Below are 13776 nucleotides of genomic sequence, written 5' to 3' on the forward strand. Positions count from 1 at the left end.
TTTCAAAGAAAGAATTCGTGGTTGCCAGTCAAACGCTGTAGCAGTTGTCATCTGCCATCCATCATTGATTTTTCATTGTTTTTTGTTTTATTCTTGACGGTATTATTAAGTTTTTGTTGAAAACCTATTGAATTATTAAACTTTTCATATTTAATATTATTTAAAATCTTTTTAAACACCATCGTAATGGTGTGTGACAAATGCCAGAAAAAAGTTGGGACAGTGATCACCCCCGATCCTTGGAAAACCGGGGCCAGAAACACTACAGAGAGCGGGGGAAGAAAAGTAAACGAGAACAAGGCTCTGACTGCCTCGAAAAATAGATTCAACCCCTATAGCACTAAGTTTGAGACCTGCCGGTAAGTACCTTAAGTTTCCAAATATTTGTCCTTTGGACAACAACATAGGGCTGTCTTGGAATGTTTGATGTATCACTTACTGAACAAGTTAACCCGAGTGAGTTTCCAGTAAAGCATGTTGTATGGAAATCATTAAAAATAGTTCAGACGAGTGTTTCACTATAGCCACTAGTGTAGAAGTTTTGCTTGTTTTCATTTATAATAACAAAATGAGTTGTGGAAAATGTTGTATAATTTATTGGTTCCAATTTTTATTGCAATTTAAGCATGTAATATTTACATATTATACTCCAATTACAATGGAATTTTCATATAATTGAGAACTTAGTAGCACAAAACTTTGTCCCAGCCTCTGCCCTGCAGGATCTGTATATTCCTACTAAAATATAGAGTACCCTAAACAGATAGAAAGAGAGAATGTAGAACTATGTAGTTAAATATCTTCTAGTAGTCTAGTATTGGTTTACTGTATTTTTTTCATATACATATTCTGCAGAATTTGTCGCCAAAAAGTGCACCAAGTAGGGTCACATTATTGCCAGCCCTGTGCCTACAAGAAAGCCATCTGTGCTATGTGTGGGAAGAAGATGATGAGTATCAAGAACTACCAGCAATCTTCAGCATAATTTATCAAAGTTTTGACTTAATGTTGCTGTGGTTTAGTGAAATGAAGTGAAAAAAAATTTTTTTCTGTGTATAAATGCAAAAGAAGATATTATGTGTATAGTAATTCAGTTAAGGTGATTTATAGGGCAGGCAAATTGTGATGTTAATATAGACAATCTTGGTAATCATAAGAGATAGATAAATTGCTAAAGTTCGCTTGGCTTTCTATATAAATATCAAAATTTGCTCACTCTGTGCAAATAGTGTAAAAATTAATAATTATGTGAAGTAATCTAAAGTTAGTTTGAATTAACATGTTACTTCCTTCTCTCTTATATTCATAGAATGAACATTGAATGTTTTCCTGATTTCCATTTCAATAGAAATTGTTCTTTGGATAAAGGTGTCAGTATACTTGATAGTTTTACTTTTGAGTTATTATTGATACATAGCAACTTCCACTCGTGGTTAACTGAAGAATTAGGAAATATGAACCGCAATAAGCACCAAAGCGGGTAAATTTATTGACCATTCCCTCGATTTTTATCGAAAAATTCCTTATCTTTATAAATAGATAAATTTGTCAGTATGCATTTACGATGGGTCCATTCTTAGCTAACTAATCATCTTACGAGTGTTTTACTGAAATTCTCCAATTCTACCTGGCCTATAGAACTTTTTGGGATCAATTGGTAGTTTACATTCAATTCAGTCAACTCAAATGATGAATGTGAGTAATCAAGTTTTCCAGTTATTATGTGTTCAATACGGTGAACATGTACAAATAGCAGATTTCTACTCTCTAATGTTGTATCTATATACATTGCTAGCGTCCCGAACTATAGATGTCGCCACCTATGCATTTGCTTTGAAACTGTGTTTGACGCATTTAATTTTTATTTTTTGCCTTAAAGATAAGTAAAGTAAATATGTGTTTGCACACTATGAAACAAAAAAACAATCTGTTTTGACCCGTTTTTCCCTTTAAACACATATATTCCACGCCGTGATGTACCGAACCCCCGCTCAGAAACTTAATATTAACATTCCTCTCCCGATATCCGTATTCATACACCCTGCAATACGTCAAGCTCTCCCCGGGGCACTTTGGGGATTTCGCCCACTGCACGTGCAGCTACAAGCGGTCTCATTAAGTTAACGAAGCCACGTGCACTAACGTCCCGGTAATCCTACACGTGCAATATAGGAGTCCAAAGGAGAAGGGAACTTTTCCCCAATAAATTCTTTTGTTTCGTTCGTTACTACTACAGGGGATCAAAAAACTTTGGTCGAGAAAAAATGTGGAATCGAGCTACAATACAGCTGATAATATATGAAGTTGAGAACTTTGTGATTAATTTCTTAGATTGTTGGAATTGTAGAAGATTTAAGTTGGGATAGTAGGGTTCTGCGTTTGGTGCTATCACCGTAGATTTAATCTGAATGATTTTGGTGTCTGCAGTACTAAGACACAATGACATTTTGACGTTATTCGCAGGATTAGTTGCATTTCCCCCGTGTTTTTCGATTTTTTTTTTACAAACTGGAGGCATTCGCAGAGCGTGCATCCTCCAAATATTTCCTGCACAACCAGTATTTACTTCGTCAGACACAATTTATACTTTTTTAAAATTGTCAAATTAACATTCCGCTGAAATTGCGTATGAAATCACTGAAAACTGGTGAGAAAAATAAAACCAGTTGAGCAAGTGCACGTAAGTTACAGGCACAAGCAAAAGTATTACTTGTCCCATCTTCATCCAACCAGCCTTAACAAAGCGAACATAGAATGACCCATAGCATGCCGGAAATTCCTCAGATGAGCCACCATGTACAATTATAAACTTTCAAGTTCGAAAACTCATGTGTTTGGTGTGATAAAATTAAGTAAGAAAGATGAAGATGGCAAGAGCAGCGGTACTTCTGTAAGCATCTGCATCTTGCGCATCTTCCAATTTGGGATTTTATAAACCGTGTTTGACCGAGTTTGTTCGGTTTTTTTTATACCAGATTAGTTTATGAATTTTCTGCATTTTTCAGTTAACGCGAAATTCCCAAATTTTAACCCCGTTACATCCTCAATTTTGAGGCGCTTTACTCCTCGCAATTGAAAGCTGCTTCTCGTACACCCGAAGATTTTTTTGTGAACGAGGCATTAACGACGTCTAACGCCTGCAACCGAACCAAAGGTGTATTTCTTTTAGCGCCGCCGGCGTCGCGACGTTATTTCGGGCCCGCGGTGATTCGTAGGACACGTGTTCCAGACCATGTGTTGGCCACAGCTTAAGATCCTGACGGAAAAATGAGTTTTCGTTTTGTTGAAAGTCAGTTGCGCAGCCGGAAAATTGTCTGTACTCAATTGGTATTAATCTGCGAAGATTTTGACCAGTCACGTCACCTGGGGGCAATGGGGGACTCAAGACACCCCTTGGCTGATAACTGGTAGCGGTGGAAGTTGCAGGAAATAAGCTGAAGTTGAAATGTAGTTGCCGACGCCTATGTTAACGAAAACATTTGGTACATCCCCGAAATAGCGCAAAACAGCTGTCGCACCTGGTCGGGCATTTTTTCCCGACTGTCCAAAAATATTTTCGACAGTACTTTTCCTGATGGTCTTTTATTTATTGTCGCCGCCTGCTTGCAGGTCTCATCTCGATCCAGAATTGATTGTTTCACTTGGACTCTGTACCACATTTTCCGGGTCTTCCTTGAACGACGCGGACGTTCGTTCCATGTGCGGTTTTGCTTGAAATAGCAAATTATCCAGGGACTTAGCTTATTGATCGCGCCGGCCATTTTGGCCCCGGAAAATCGCGTTGCCAGGCGACCTAAAGTGCCCCGAGCCAGTGAAAATCCTGCCTTTCTCCCCCTGTCCTCTACGTCTCCCTTTCCAAGGGCACCACCAAAGAAGGCTTCATGTAATTTGATGTTAATTCTGGCAAATCAGTCAGTCTTGTGGCATTAAGCACATGCACTAATGAATCACACTCGCAACAAACATCGCAGAACAGATGTTTAGCCCCGAAATAATACCTATAAGATTGGCTTTGATTATTTTTGTTCGGGTCTGAGTAGGAGGCTGGAACGTAGACGTTCGGCACATTTTAAGAATGCTTTATTTTCCCAACTTTTCCATCAGAAATATTTCAAGAAAAATTAAATCGTTATTTTCCTCCTAAAGACGGATTTCGTGGACGTTCCGGCAACCTTGCCCCCCTAAATGTCAGCGCGTTTCTCCTGTCAAATTTTGACGTGCACGTTTGGAAACGAGGGCACAGCCTGATTTTACTTCTCATCGAGAAGTAGTTTCGCGGTTTTTCGGAATGGTTCTATGAGAAATTAATTCTTAAAACACCAAAGATTTTGGCAACGCCGAATGGTGCTTATAGCGCCAGATGAGTTTTCAGCGGCAGAAAATTTACACTTTCCTGACGCAAATAGAAATAGAAAGAAAACCCCGTTTTCTGCCGCAATCGACCAATAAGCTTCCTTCTTTTCGTAACTCCCACAGACTTTCCACAACTCATTTTCGTCATCGTTCTCTTTGAAGACAATTCCGGCGCACCGTGTTACTTTTTCCCAAATTTAATCGGTATTGTGGAAAGTAAAGAGTTTTCATAACGCAAATTAAGGAAACTTCTCCCGTTGTTTCCGAATATTTTGAAAATGGACGTCAGCATGCGAACGCTGAATTTTTTGCACCCGAGTTCCTAAATGAACCAAAATTGCAGCGATTCTTATTCCTAAAATTAGCCACCTCCATGCTTTCCACGACGGAGTAGCCCCTATCCTCCATTTTCTTTCATCCACTCGGCAACATCGCTTCCAATTCCGCGAGACATGTCTGTCAAAGTCCGATCAAACTGCTGTCAATCGCCATTTTACCGTTTCTCCGGTCTAATACGCATCAAATCCCGCGGGACGTACGAACTTTTTCTCGAAAATCTCAACGTCATCACATTACTCGATCGCGACAGCTCTATCAAAACGACCACGTGGTTGTAATCTAAACATGACTTTTATGGGGCTTAGCGTGATGTCAAAACCCCGTTTAATAACCGGGGGCGAGTAAATGCCAGCGCCCCCATCGCGCGGCACACCCCTGTTACGTTTCAACCCCATAAAACCCAATAAAATCCCATAATTAAAACATGCGATGGCATTTATTGTGATTCCTCATCTCGCCCTTCATGGGCCGCAAGAGGCGGGGGAGTGCCCACCCCCTGGGCGATCAATAAGTCACGAAGATGCTTAGGGATGTTGTGCGAAAGTGACGAAACTGTCCGGTAATGGTGTGTTATTTTGCTTGGCAACAAATAAGATAAAAAGCGCGGTTGAACCACAGTTGTTGAACTATAAGCATACCGCGATTTCTCAACCACAAAGGAAGGTTTTTGTGGGATGGTTACCCAAGATAACATTTTAGTCAGCCGAGTCGCTCTCTTTGAACACCTGAGCCATTATATCTCGGGTATAGGCTGTGCCAGGTGGTCGAACCACTTTGATGGGTTCTCTGGTAATTTTTTGAAATCTATTTTTAATGCTGATTGGTTCAAGGAGAGAATCGCTTGAATATAGATCTGCATAGTAAGGCCAGCAGATACGCCACGATTCTCAGTTGTTTATCAGGTTGTAACTACATATGTATTTTAAAATCACACGACGCTAAGTCCGCTCTAACGGCAGGCCAAGGAGAGAAAATTATTGTTCACTCGGAAATTGCGAAGCTTTTTGTAATTTTCAATTCGTGAGTTTCAACTCGATTTTCCTTAAGTCCTCAACGGCCCGAAATTGCACCTCTCGGAGTCGACTTCAGTTTGAAATCAATTTTAAAGTGACCCTCTTGGTGAATCGCGTTTCTGTATCAATTCCTCGTTTTCTTCGATTTGAAGTCCCTTCTACCGAGCTATGCGGGAAGTATAACTTTCCACGGGAATACCCTTTGAATTTCAGGAAGTAAATGTCAGTTTTTAATTCCAGTTTCTTTTCAGCTCGAACGCGCCGGACAGCCTCAGTCAGTTTCTCTTGGAGTCTGACCTTTGCGGGTAAGTACTTTGAATCTGGTTTAAAATGCGCAACGTTAAAACTAGGAGGAAATTCAAAGATTTGATTCAGGAGAAGTATCATTTTCGGCGGTATTGCGCTTCTTTCTTCGATATTAAGGTGTCTGCGATGAAAATCGGCTTGAGGCAAAAGGCTTGAGGCCAAACGGAAATTCTAGTACCACCTCACCGTTCGATAATCGGGAATTCGACTCTCTCACCGTGGATTTTGAAAGATCGCCCGGATGCAGCCTTAGGGCACTCGGAGGCCATCGCGACAGATTTCATGATTTCGTATCAAAAATCGCTCCATTTATTCAAAAAAGTAAATTTCGATTGTTTAGTGACGTGTTACGTGGAACCGACTATATGCCTGGTATATAGGTACTTTCAAATTATATTTGGTAACGAGCGAACGACCGTCACGAAGAACGTGATTTTTCTTCACGGTCTCTGTTATTTCTCTCCGCCATTATTCTCGATTGTTTAACTTTAACCGTGCAACAACTAGATCGACATCAGGGCCAATATTAGTCCAGAGGTGTGAATTGATCGCACCTGTGTCAATCCCCCTGTACGTGATCGAAAATGTTTTTTTTCAATTTTCGGCGAAAATCTATGGTCTCACGGAAACCGAGGCCACCGCATTCACACGACCCATGTCCATGGGAATTTGCTCATCGCGTTTACGTCGACTCGAGAAATCTAGAACGACCGCTAAGACGCTTTATTAAGGATGTCTTAATTATATGACACGAAAAAAATACGTAGTAAATCACCTTATTGGGTCATAATGGGTAAAGTACCTGTTCCTAACAGTAATGCCCTTTTCATCAGGGCCAGGATTAAACGCACGATAGTGGCGGCGTACGGGGTGAGGTACTTCGCAGTGTTAAACTGGGCGAATAGCGGGTGCGTTCGGCTCTCTCCCCTGGGTAAATCTGTTAATGCGGCGCCACCCCCTGTAGATTCGGACAAAAAGGTAGACAGGCCTTTCAAGCCCTGAATACCTCCGATTTCGGGTTCACACGCAGGTGTTTTTATTGCCCGTTGTAGGTGTTTTTGTGCCAAACTATTTATTATGGGGCAGTATTTTTCTGAGTAGAGGCCAGCAGAGTCCATTGGCGTCCCACAGTGGCGGCGGTAACAAAAACAAAAGTATATGCATCACGTCCAGTGGTTGCTGGCGCCGGCGAGTCTGCAGCACACCTGCAAAGCTCTCGCCGTGTGAACAGTTGAAAGTCGCGCCCACGATATTCATTTTTTTTTCAAACGGGCATGTACAGGGTGTTCCATCGTAGCGTGATCATACAGAGTCCTGCCTATCTTTTTCGGTCGAAGATTTTCCATTGTTTCACCGAGCTCGAGTTGTAACGTGGGAAAGCAGGAAATCCCTCATTTTCGCAAACTAAATTCGGGCGTGAATTAGGCCCTGTAGCTAGCCGATCTACGTCTTCGGTACCTGAGGGGAGCAGTTGGGATAATCGAGGGATGTGTCGGGTATTGCAGGAATCTAATATTGTGTTCGTTACTGCTTTGGAGTATTTCCCAAATCGTTCCAGACATTTGTCCCGTTAAGGACAAACTATCAATTTCCCATCGTTTACGACCGTATTTTCGTTCTCTGGAAGCTCGGTTCCAGGTAACGTTAGCAGTGCGCTAATAGCCTTGCCTCTAGAGCAATGCGACCTGCAAGACATGATACTATACAGGATCCTCCGTTTGAAAGAGTCTTCGACATCTGAACGTAAGAGCGATTCATTTTATTTCGGTCCCTAGTTGCTCTCGAACATCTCGAAGATCATTAGAGATCGATATATGTATTCATTATACACATATATATATATATATATATATATATATATATATATATATATATATATATATATATATATATGTAGACCTATATATCGATGGTTCTTTCCGTTAGAGCGGAGCAATCCGGAATCGATAATATACAGGGCCGTCAATTGGAGAGTGGAGTCTTCGGGCAATTGAGCAGCCCCAGCCTCCGAGAGCTTATGGCGTTGACACGGCTGCGTCGTTTAACGGGACACCCTATATACAGAGTGTACGAATCGGCCATGATGGTTCCGCGTGTTCGCGCTGTACGAAGGAAACAAGGCCATCTTAATTAAACAAAATTCGCTTAGGAGTGGGTACACCTGCACTTGTGCAAACAACAACCTTTATATTTTTGTGCCTGTAATGAGTGGTTATGATGCTCAAGTTACTCGTCGCTTTTATCTTTATTATTTTAACAACACACCTATTGACTCGTAATCTGCGGTAAAAATCGCGAATCGCTTTGTAGCGGTCTGAGAGCCTAAAATTTTGCCGGGAATGTGGTAAAAGCGCATAAAAAATTTTGCAAAGTTTCCAGGATTTCGGTTTTTTTCCCTAAAACCGGTTTATGCCAGACATCCTGGTTTTCGACACACTGTACAATATCAACATCAAACTGAAAGTTCTAATTTCGTACCGACGTCCCAGAACCATCAACACCCCGTCGCTTTCTTTTTTTTTTTAATTTTTAAAAATTTTTTAAAATTTTTTAATTTTTTAAAATTAAAAAATTTTTTTTTTTTATTTTTAAAATTTTTAAAATTTTTTTTTACTGCAATCTCCTTTCGCTCAACATTACAAAATAATCCAAATGCATACAGGGCGCCTCACTAAAAAGGTTCCCACTTTCGACTTATTGATGCGCCTTCGGCTTCTACAGCATCGAAAATTCCTCGGATTAAACTACAAAAATTTAATTCGCGGTCGACGCACGATTCGTCATCGGTGGTTTAACATGTGAAGCTTATTTGCTAACAAAAGTTAAGTAAACAAGATGTCGTTGTGAATCATTCCGCATGAAATGGGTTGGAAGCTCGCTCGCCTCTGGTTTTTACTCAACATTGATGAAAAATTCCCTTTTTTGCGTGTCACAAGTAGTGGAGCTCGACGTCGTCGAGAGCCGCTGCCCTACGTTAGTTAAAAATTTCCCATACACTGTGTTCGACAAATTGCCGTAAGAACGTGTGCGTTGTGCTGGGTACCACGCAAAAGGACCGTTTGAAGATGGTGCGTTATACGAAAATCAGCGGTAAAACACTGGTGTCGTGCCAGTTAATTTCCTTCGCCGTTAAAAAGTCACATGGATTTAGATCTGGCGCGCGAGCGGTCCAGTTGGACGGTTCTCTGTCGAATGGGGTTAGTTTTGAGCGCGAACATGGTTAATGGAGAAGCTGGTTTGCGCGCTTCGGGACGTTATTTCCGTAAGAGGTAAAAGCAAACGACGGTTTGAAGAATGAAGTTTTACTTTTTCAAATCATAAAAATTTCTTTTACATAAAAAAATCTTCGTCTATAACAAAAAAAGAACCTTAAGCCTACTAATAGCTATATTATTTGTTTCTATGTACAACAAATCAACTCTCTCGATAAAAACAAAAAGATCTTTGCAGTTCTTTATGTTCACTTACTGTATCACCTCTTTGTCGGCCCTATCGGCGCACGGCCCTTCGGCTCAATCAGCTAATAACTAGTATTGCTACATAATAATCTAAAAAAAAATCACAGAAACAAAGTCACAAAAACTGCTACATCGTGTTATTTCAGAGTGGGACAAAATTTGTTTGTAACGTAAACCCGCCTGACAATTGTATTTACAACGTAATTGCAACGTAACAGGTACCAAGTGACACTCCCATTGTAGTCAGTCGAACACTCATCAAGAAGAATAATCTACATGTCAGTCAGATCCCTCAAAAATCCCTCGGAATCGGGGCTTCGGTGGAATGAGAAACTCAACAAGTCCCTTCAGGGCTTTAGCTCGACCGCCTGTCTGATGGTGTCAAGGCTTCTGCCGTCTGAAACAAACAATTAAACATTACACCCTGTACATTACGAGCCAATATGAGAATTCATAGACGTTAATAAAAGAGATGCAGACATCTGGCGATCGTCGAACACGTGCACTCACAGCTGTGTTCCTTTCCTATCAATAATAACTCTCGGGACGTTCGGAAACGGGGCCAAAGCGCATTTCCATAAGGGCCCCGGCGAAGTCATAAGGGCCCAGATCTATGGGTCCATTCAGGGCTTGGAACCGAGGAGGAAATGACAATATTAAATATTTATTTTTTTGTTAAGGCCGTTCTTTGTATGCCGGTTAACGGTCGGTCGCGTTGTTGGGCCAGCTGGGGCAAAGTCGCCTTGAAGAAGGCCTTTGATTGTTGGGCGATAAGGAAAAGGGGAAAGTCGCGTTTCCTACGGATTTAAGGTGTTACGTTCTCGACTGGCGCAAATCAGGCCTCCTGCATCGTTCGAATTGTGGAAAGTGCGTCGTGGAAAAACTAGAAATTCGGGGCCCTAAATTAAATCCCGAGGGAAGTGTCGCCTGCGAAGGTTCACATCAGAGGTTTGGAAGGTGCGTTGGTTGCGCTGCGGCCACCCCTCCGAGAGATGTCGCGTGACTAGCGATTGGAAACGTCATTTTTGAAGTTCCGAAATTGACATTTCAAGATGGCGCCTGTCAACTCAACTGACATGAATAAAGTCCCATTTGCGTCCGCGGCGAAGTTTCGGGGAGAGTTTTTGCAATTTCAGACGGCAAAATACCGTCCTAGATGTTACTAAACTGGAAAATAAATTAGACACGCGCTCGAAAACCGAATGCGACGCCTTGTGGGCAAAATGCAAAAGCGAGAAAGCGAGCAATTCGACGTTAAATTTTGCATAAAATGTTATTCAAGCTGGTGATGTTGTTCGCTTTTTAGCGTTTTGCTAGCTAAACTGACGGACGGAACGTTTTTGTTTGCGAAATATTATCACTGACATTTTGCAAGATAGTTCAATGCGGTTTCAACCGTCGTTCAAAATATTACGTCACGCGGCCATTGTCGGTTTCGGTCATTTGAAATCGCACAATTAAATATGGCGTCTTTGAAATAATGGAACTAGAACGCCCATTAAACGAGGCTCTTGCCATCCGTGAGTCAAATATGGACTTGGAAGTAGTTCGGGTAGATATCGATGCGCGCGATTCATTTTCGAACGAGGGATCAAAATTTATAAAACAAAATGGCGTCTTAGGAAAAGAACCGTATGGCGCCCAGTCCTCGTGACTTTCTAAATCTGGAATGGGGCATGTTAGATGTGGCATACAAAGACATAAAAATTCCCTTTAAAGCAGATTTTAGACGCTTATGATCAGACTTTAGCTTTCGAGATTACCTCGCTGAAGAGGCAAGATGGTGCTCTACTGAGCTCTGCACTGGAACGTTTGTCCCAACGAATTAGGATCTGTTTATCCAGGTGATGGCCAATTTATTTAGAAGAAAACTGTCAATTATTTGTCACTATCTCAAATTTCCCGTGCAGATTGTCCTCTAGTTAAGAGTTATCCGGGAGTTTGATTTTTACGAGCTTAAAGGGGGATTTTTTAAATCAAAAAATTCGAAATGCGACGGGTGATCTATCACCACGAAAGCGAGTTTTTCCACTTAAAGTTTTCCGGCGGAATAATACGTATGCCGACGTGCTCATCAATTTGAGAGCTTCGTCTTAAACTAGAATTACGGTAGTTCTGGTTAGAATTAATCGTGAGAATTAAAAATTCTCCTCTTGAAATGTGAATCTCGGAACGCAGCCGTGAGTGACTCTACTTTTTATTAGAAAACGGGGGCGTATCTGGCCAGGGGCGTAGCTAGAAGTCTTCAAAATTCCTTGACATGCCTGATAACTTTCTTCCTGCTACGCCCTTGCGCAAGTCACAATGACGTAATAAAAAAAATATTCACCGTCAAGCTTTGTACAACTGGAGCCTCGCAGGGGCTCAGTATGGTGTTGGGACTCTGCCTCACGCCCAGGGGCTGTCGGGGGCTAACAGCCGTCTGAGATTTCTTTTGCCCGAGCACTGTCTGGGCGTCGAAAGCGTTGACCGCGGGATGCGTTTCCAGGGCGCACTGCAGGTCGCAAATGTAGTCAATCACATGCTGAATAACCTCCAACTTGGAGAGTTTCCTATTTTTGGGCATGAAGGGCACCAGATCCTTGAGCTTGCTCAAATACATCTGGATCTCCTCATTCTCCACATCTTTCTGCTTGTGCTGTTTGGTCACTTTACCAGCAGCCACTGTATTCTCGGCACAAACTGGGGCTACTACGGCTTTCATGTTTACTATTTTTTTTGTCGCACTGAACTGGGGAACACTGAACGAAATGTAACTGCGGCGGCAACACTGCACGTTTACACGGACCGACGTCTGGTTCAAGAATGACACGTAAACTCGGTCGTAAAACGTTTTATAAGACCGTAGGGGCTGCGAGGCCAATGAGAACGCGGCTGCGCCGAGGGGGGGCGGAGCTTGCAGGTGAGCGTCAGGCGCCAATGACGGGCAGCGGCGCCTCGATGCGCCGCTGTCCATACGCTGTTGCCAGACGCACAACCAAGTACGTTTCGAAAACCTCCCCCCACCCCTCCCCAGGCCGACGATCATAACACAAATTCTTCAAGTTTCATACGTGCTTCCACCAGGATCTTCGAGCGCAGCTGTCCTAGCTCTCAGTAATTCTGTCGATGATCAGGCAACAGCGCAACATAGTTGACAAAGTTATGAATGCAAGCTTGATAGCTGAATATGTTAATTGGTATTTATAAATGGATGATGCCTGGTTATCCTGATTATTATTATTATTATTGCTGTTATCGTCGCGGCGAGGTGTTTTCGATGCATTAAGCATTTTAGCCAGACTAAAGAATCTCGCATTTGAAACGTGTACGGATAAACAAATTTCGAAGGACCAGGGTTTGGTAATAACTGAGTTATTTATTGCGTTTTAACGACTTGCAGGTGTTAAGATATTAAACGGCCTGTTAAATCGGGTTTTTTCACATGAATGTTTCGGTTTTTGTTTCACAAACGAGTGGGCAATTTCTGACACACACCAGCTTTACGATGTCATTGTCAACCGCTAATCCACTTTGGGCCACCTTGAAGTCATATTTCCACTATTTTTTGTCATTCCCAGTTGACAGTAAGTGTCAGCAGCCGACCGATTTGCGTGGAAGTGTCAACTGTCAGGCAATCTTCCGTCGCCCTGAATGTATGTTCCGGTCATCTGGTAGACGGGTCCAGTTGAATTCGGACATCCAGAAATGAGCATCGAGTGCTGAAACGTTTGCAGATGAGTGTGACATTTTGAATTTTGATATCTAGGTTAGTCGTGTTTTTTTCAAAAAGAAGTTCCAAGAACGCGATGGGTCAGCATCCGAGGTTTCATTTCGGGTTAATTTCGACTAGCTTCCGTCGTAAGGGTGCTGGATTGAACACTGGAGCCTTGGAGAATTGGCGCCAGTGCGGAAGAATCGGACCCTCAAAAGGGCCTAATGTTGGCCACGTTTTAGACCTCTAGGACGGAGAAGCGTGTCTCAATCTTTTCACGCTCTAGAAAAGCCCCCTTCAAAGCTTCGTGGCACCTTAAAAGACAGCTACAGAACCCTTGGAGCGAGTCTAAGATGGCTCGGCTCTCCTCTGCGATGACGATTCCGGAAGTACTCCACCTAACGCTTAAAGAAAAATAAGTTTTGGAAAATATGACATTGTTTCTCAACATAGTCTTCTTTGATAACGACACGCTTTCTCCAGCCATTTTCTATAACCCGTCCGCAGTGAGAAGCTTCGAATATTTCAAAATCGACGTAAGGTCCCCACTTCATCGTTTGACAAATCGTTTTCCGCCGAGCCATTTCTTCCAGTGTGGAATTTGAAAAAAATC

The 13776-nt window shown here is 42.1% G+C and overlaps 2 protein-coding genes across 2 annotated transcripts; one reads left to right on the top strand and one right to left on the bottom strand.

Annotated features, from left to right (window-relative positions):
* Window positions 1-59: 59 nt before the first annotated feature.
* LOC136348176 (cysteine-rich PDZ-binding protein) lies at window positions 60-1392 on the top strand. The gene is made up of 2 exons (XM_066298798.1): window positions 60-359; window positions 856-1392. The coding sequence occupies exons 1-2, from the start codon at window positions 187-189 to the stop codon at window positions 983-985; spliced, it is 303 nt and encodes a 100-aa protein (XP_066154895.1). The 5' UTR covers window positions 60-186; the 3' UTR covers window positions 986-1392.
* Window positions 1393-9297: 7905 nt separating this feature from the next.
* Window positions 9298-12287, bottom strand: emc (Basic helix-loop-helix domain-containing extra-macrochaetae). The gene is made up of 2 exons (XM_066298848.1): window positions 11799-12287; window positions 9298-9866 (listed from the first exon to the last, which is right to left on the bottom strand). The coding sequence occupies exons 1-2, from the start codon at window positions 12171-12173 to the stop codon at window positions 9825-9827; spliced, it is 417 nt and encodes a 138-aa protein (XP_066154945.1). The 5' UTR covers window positions 12174-12287; the 3' UTR covers window positions 9298-9824.
* Between the last annotated feature and the right edge of the window lie 1489 nt (window positions 12288-13776).

Source organism: Euwallacea fornicatus, chromosome 32, assembly GCF_040115645.1.
Source record: "Euwallacea fornicatus isolate EFF26 chromosome 32, ASM4011564v1, whole genome shotgun sequence".
Taxonomy (NCBI): domain Eukaryota; kingdom Metazoa; phylum Arthropoda; class Insecta; order Coleoptera; family Curculionidae; genus Euwallacea; species Euwallacea fornicatus.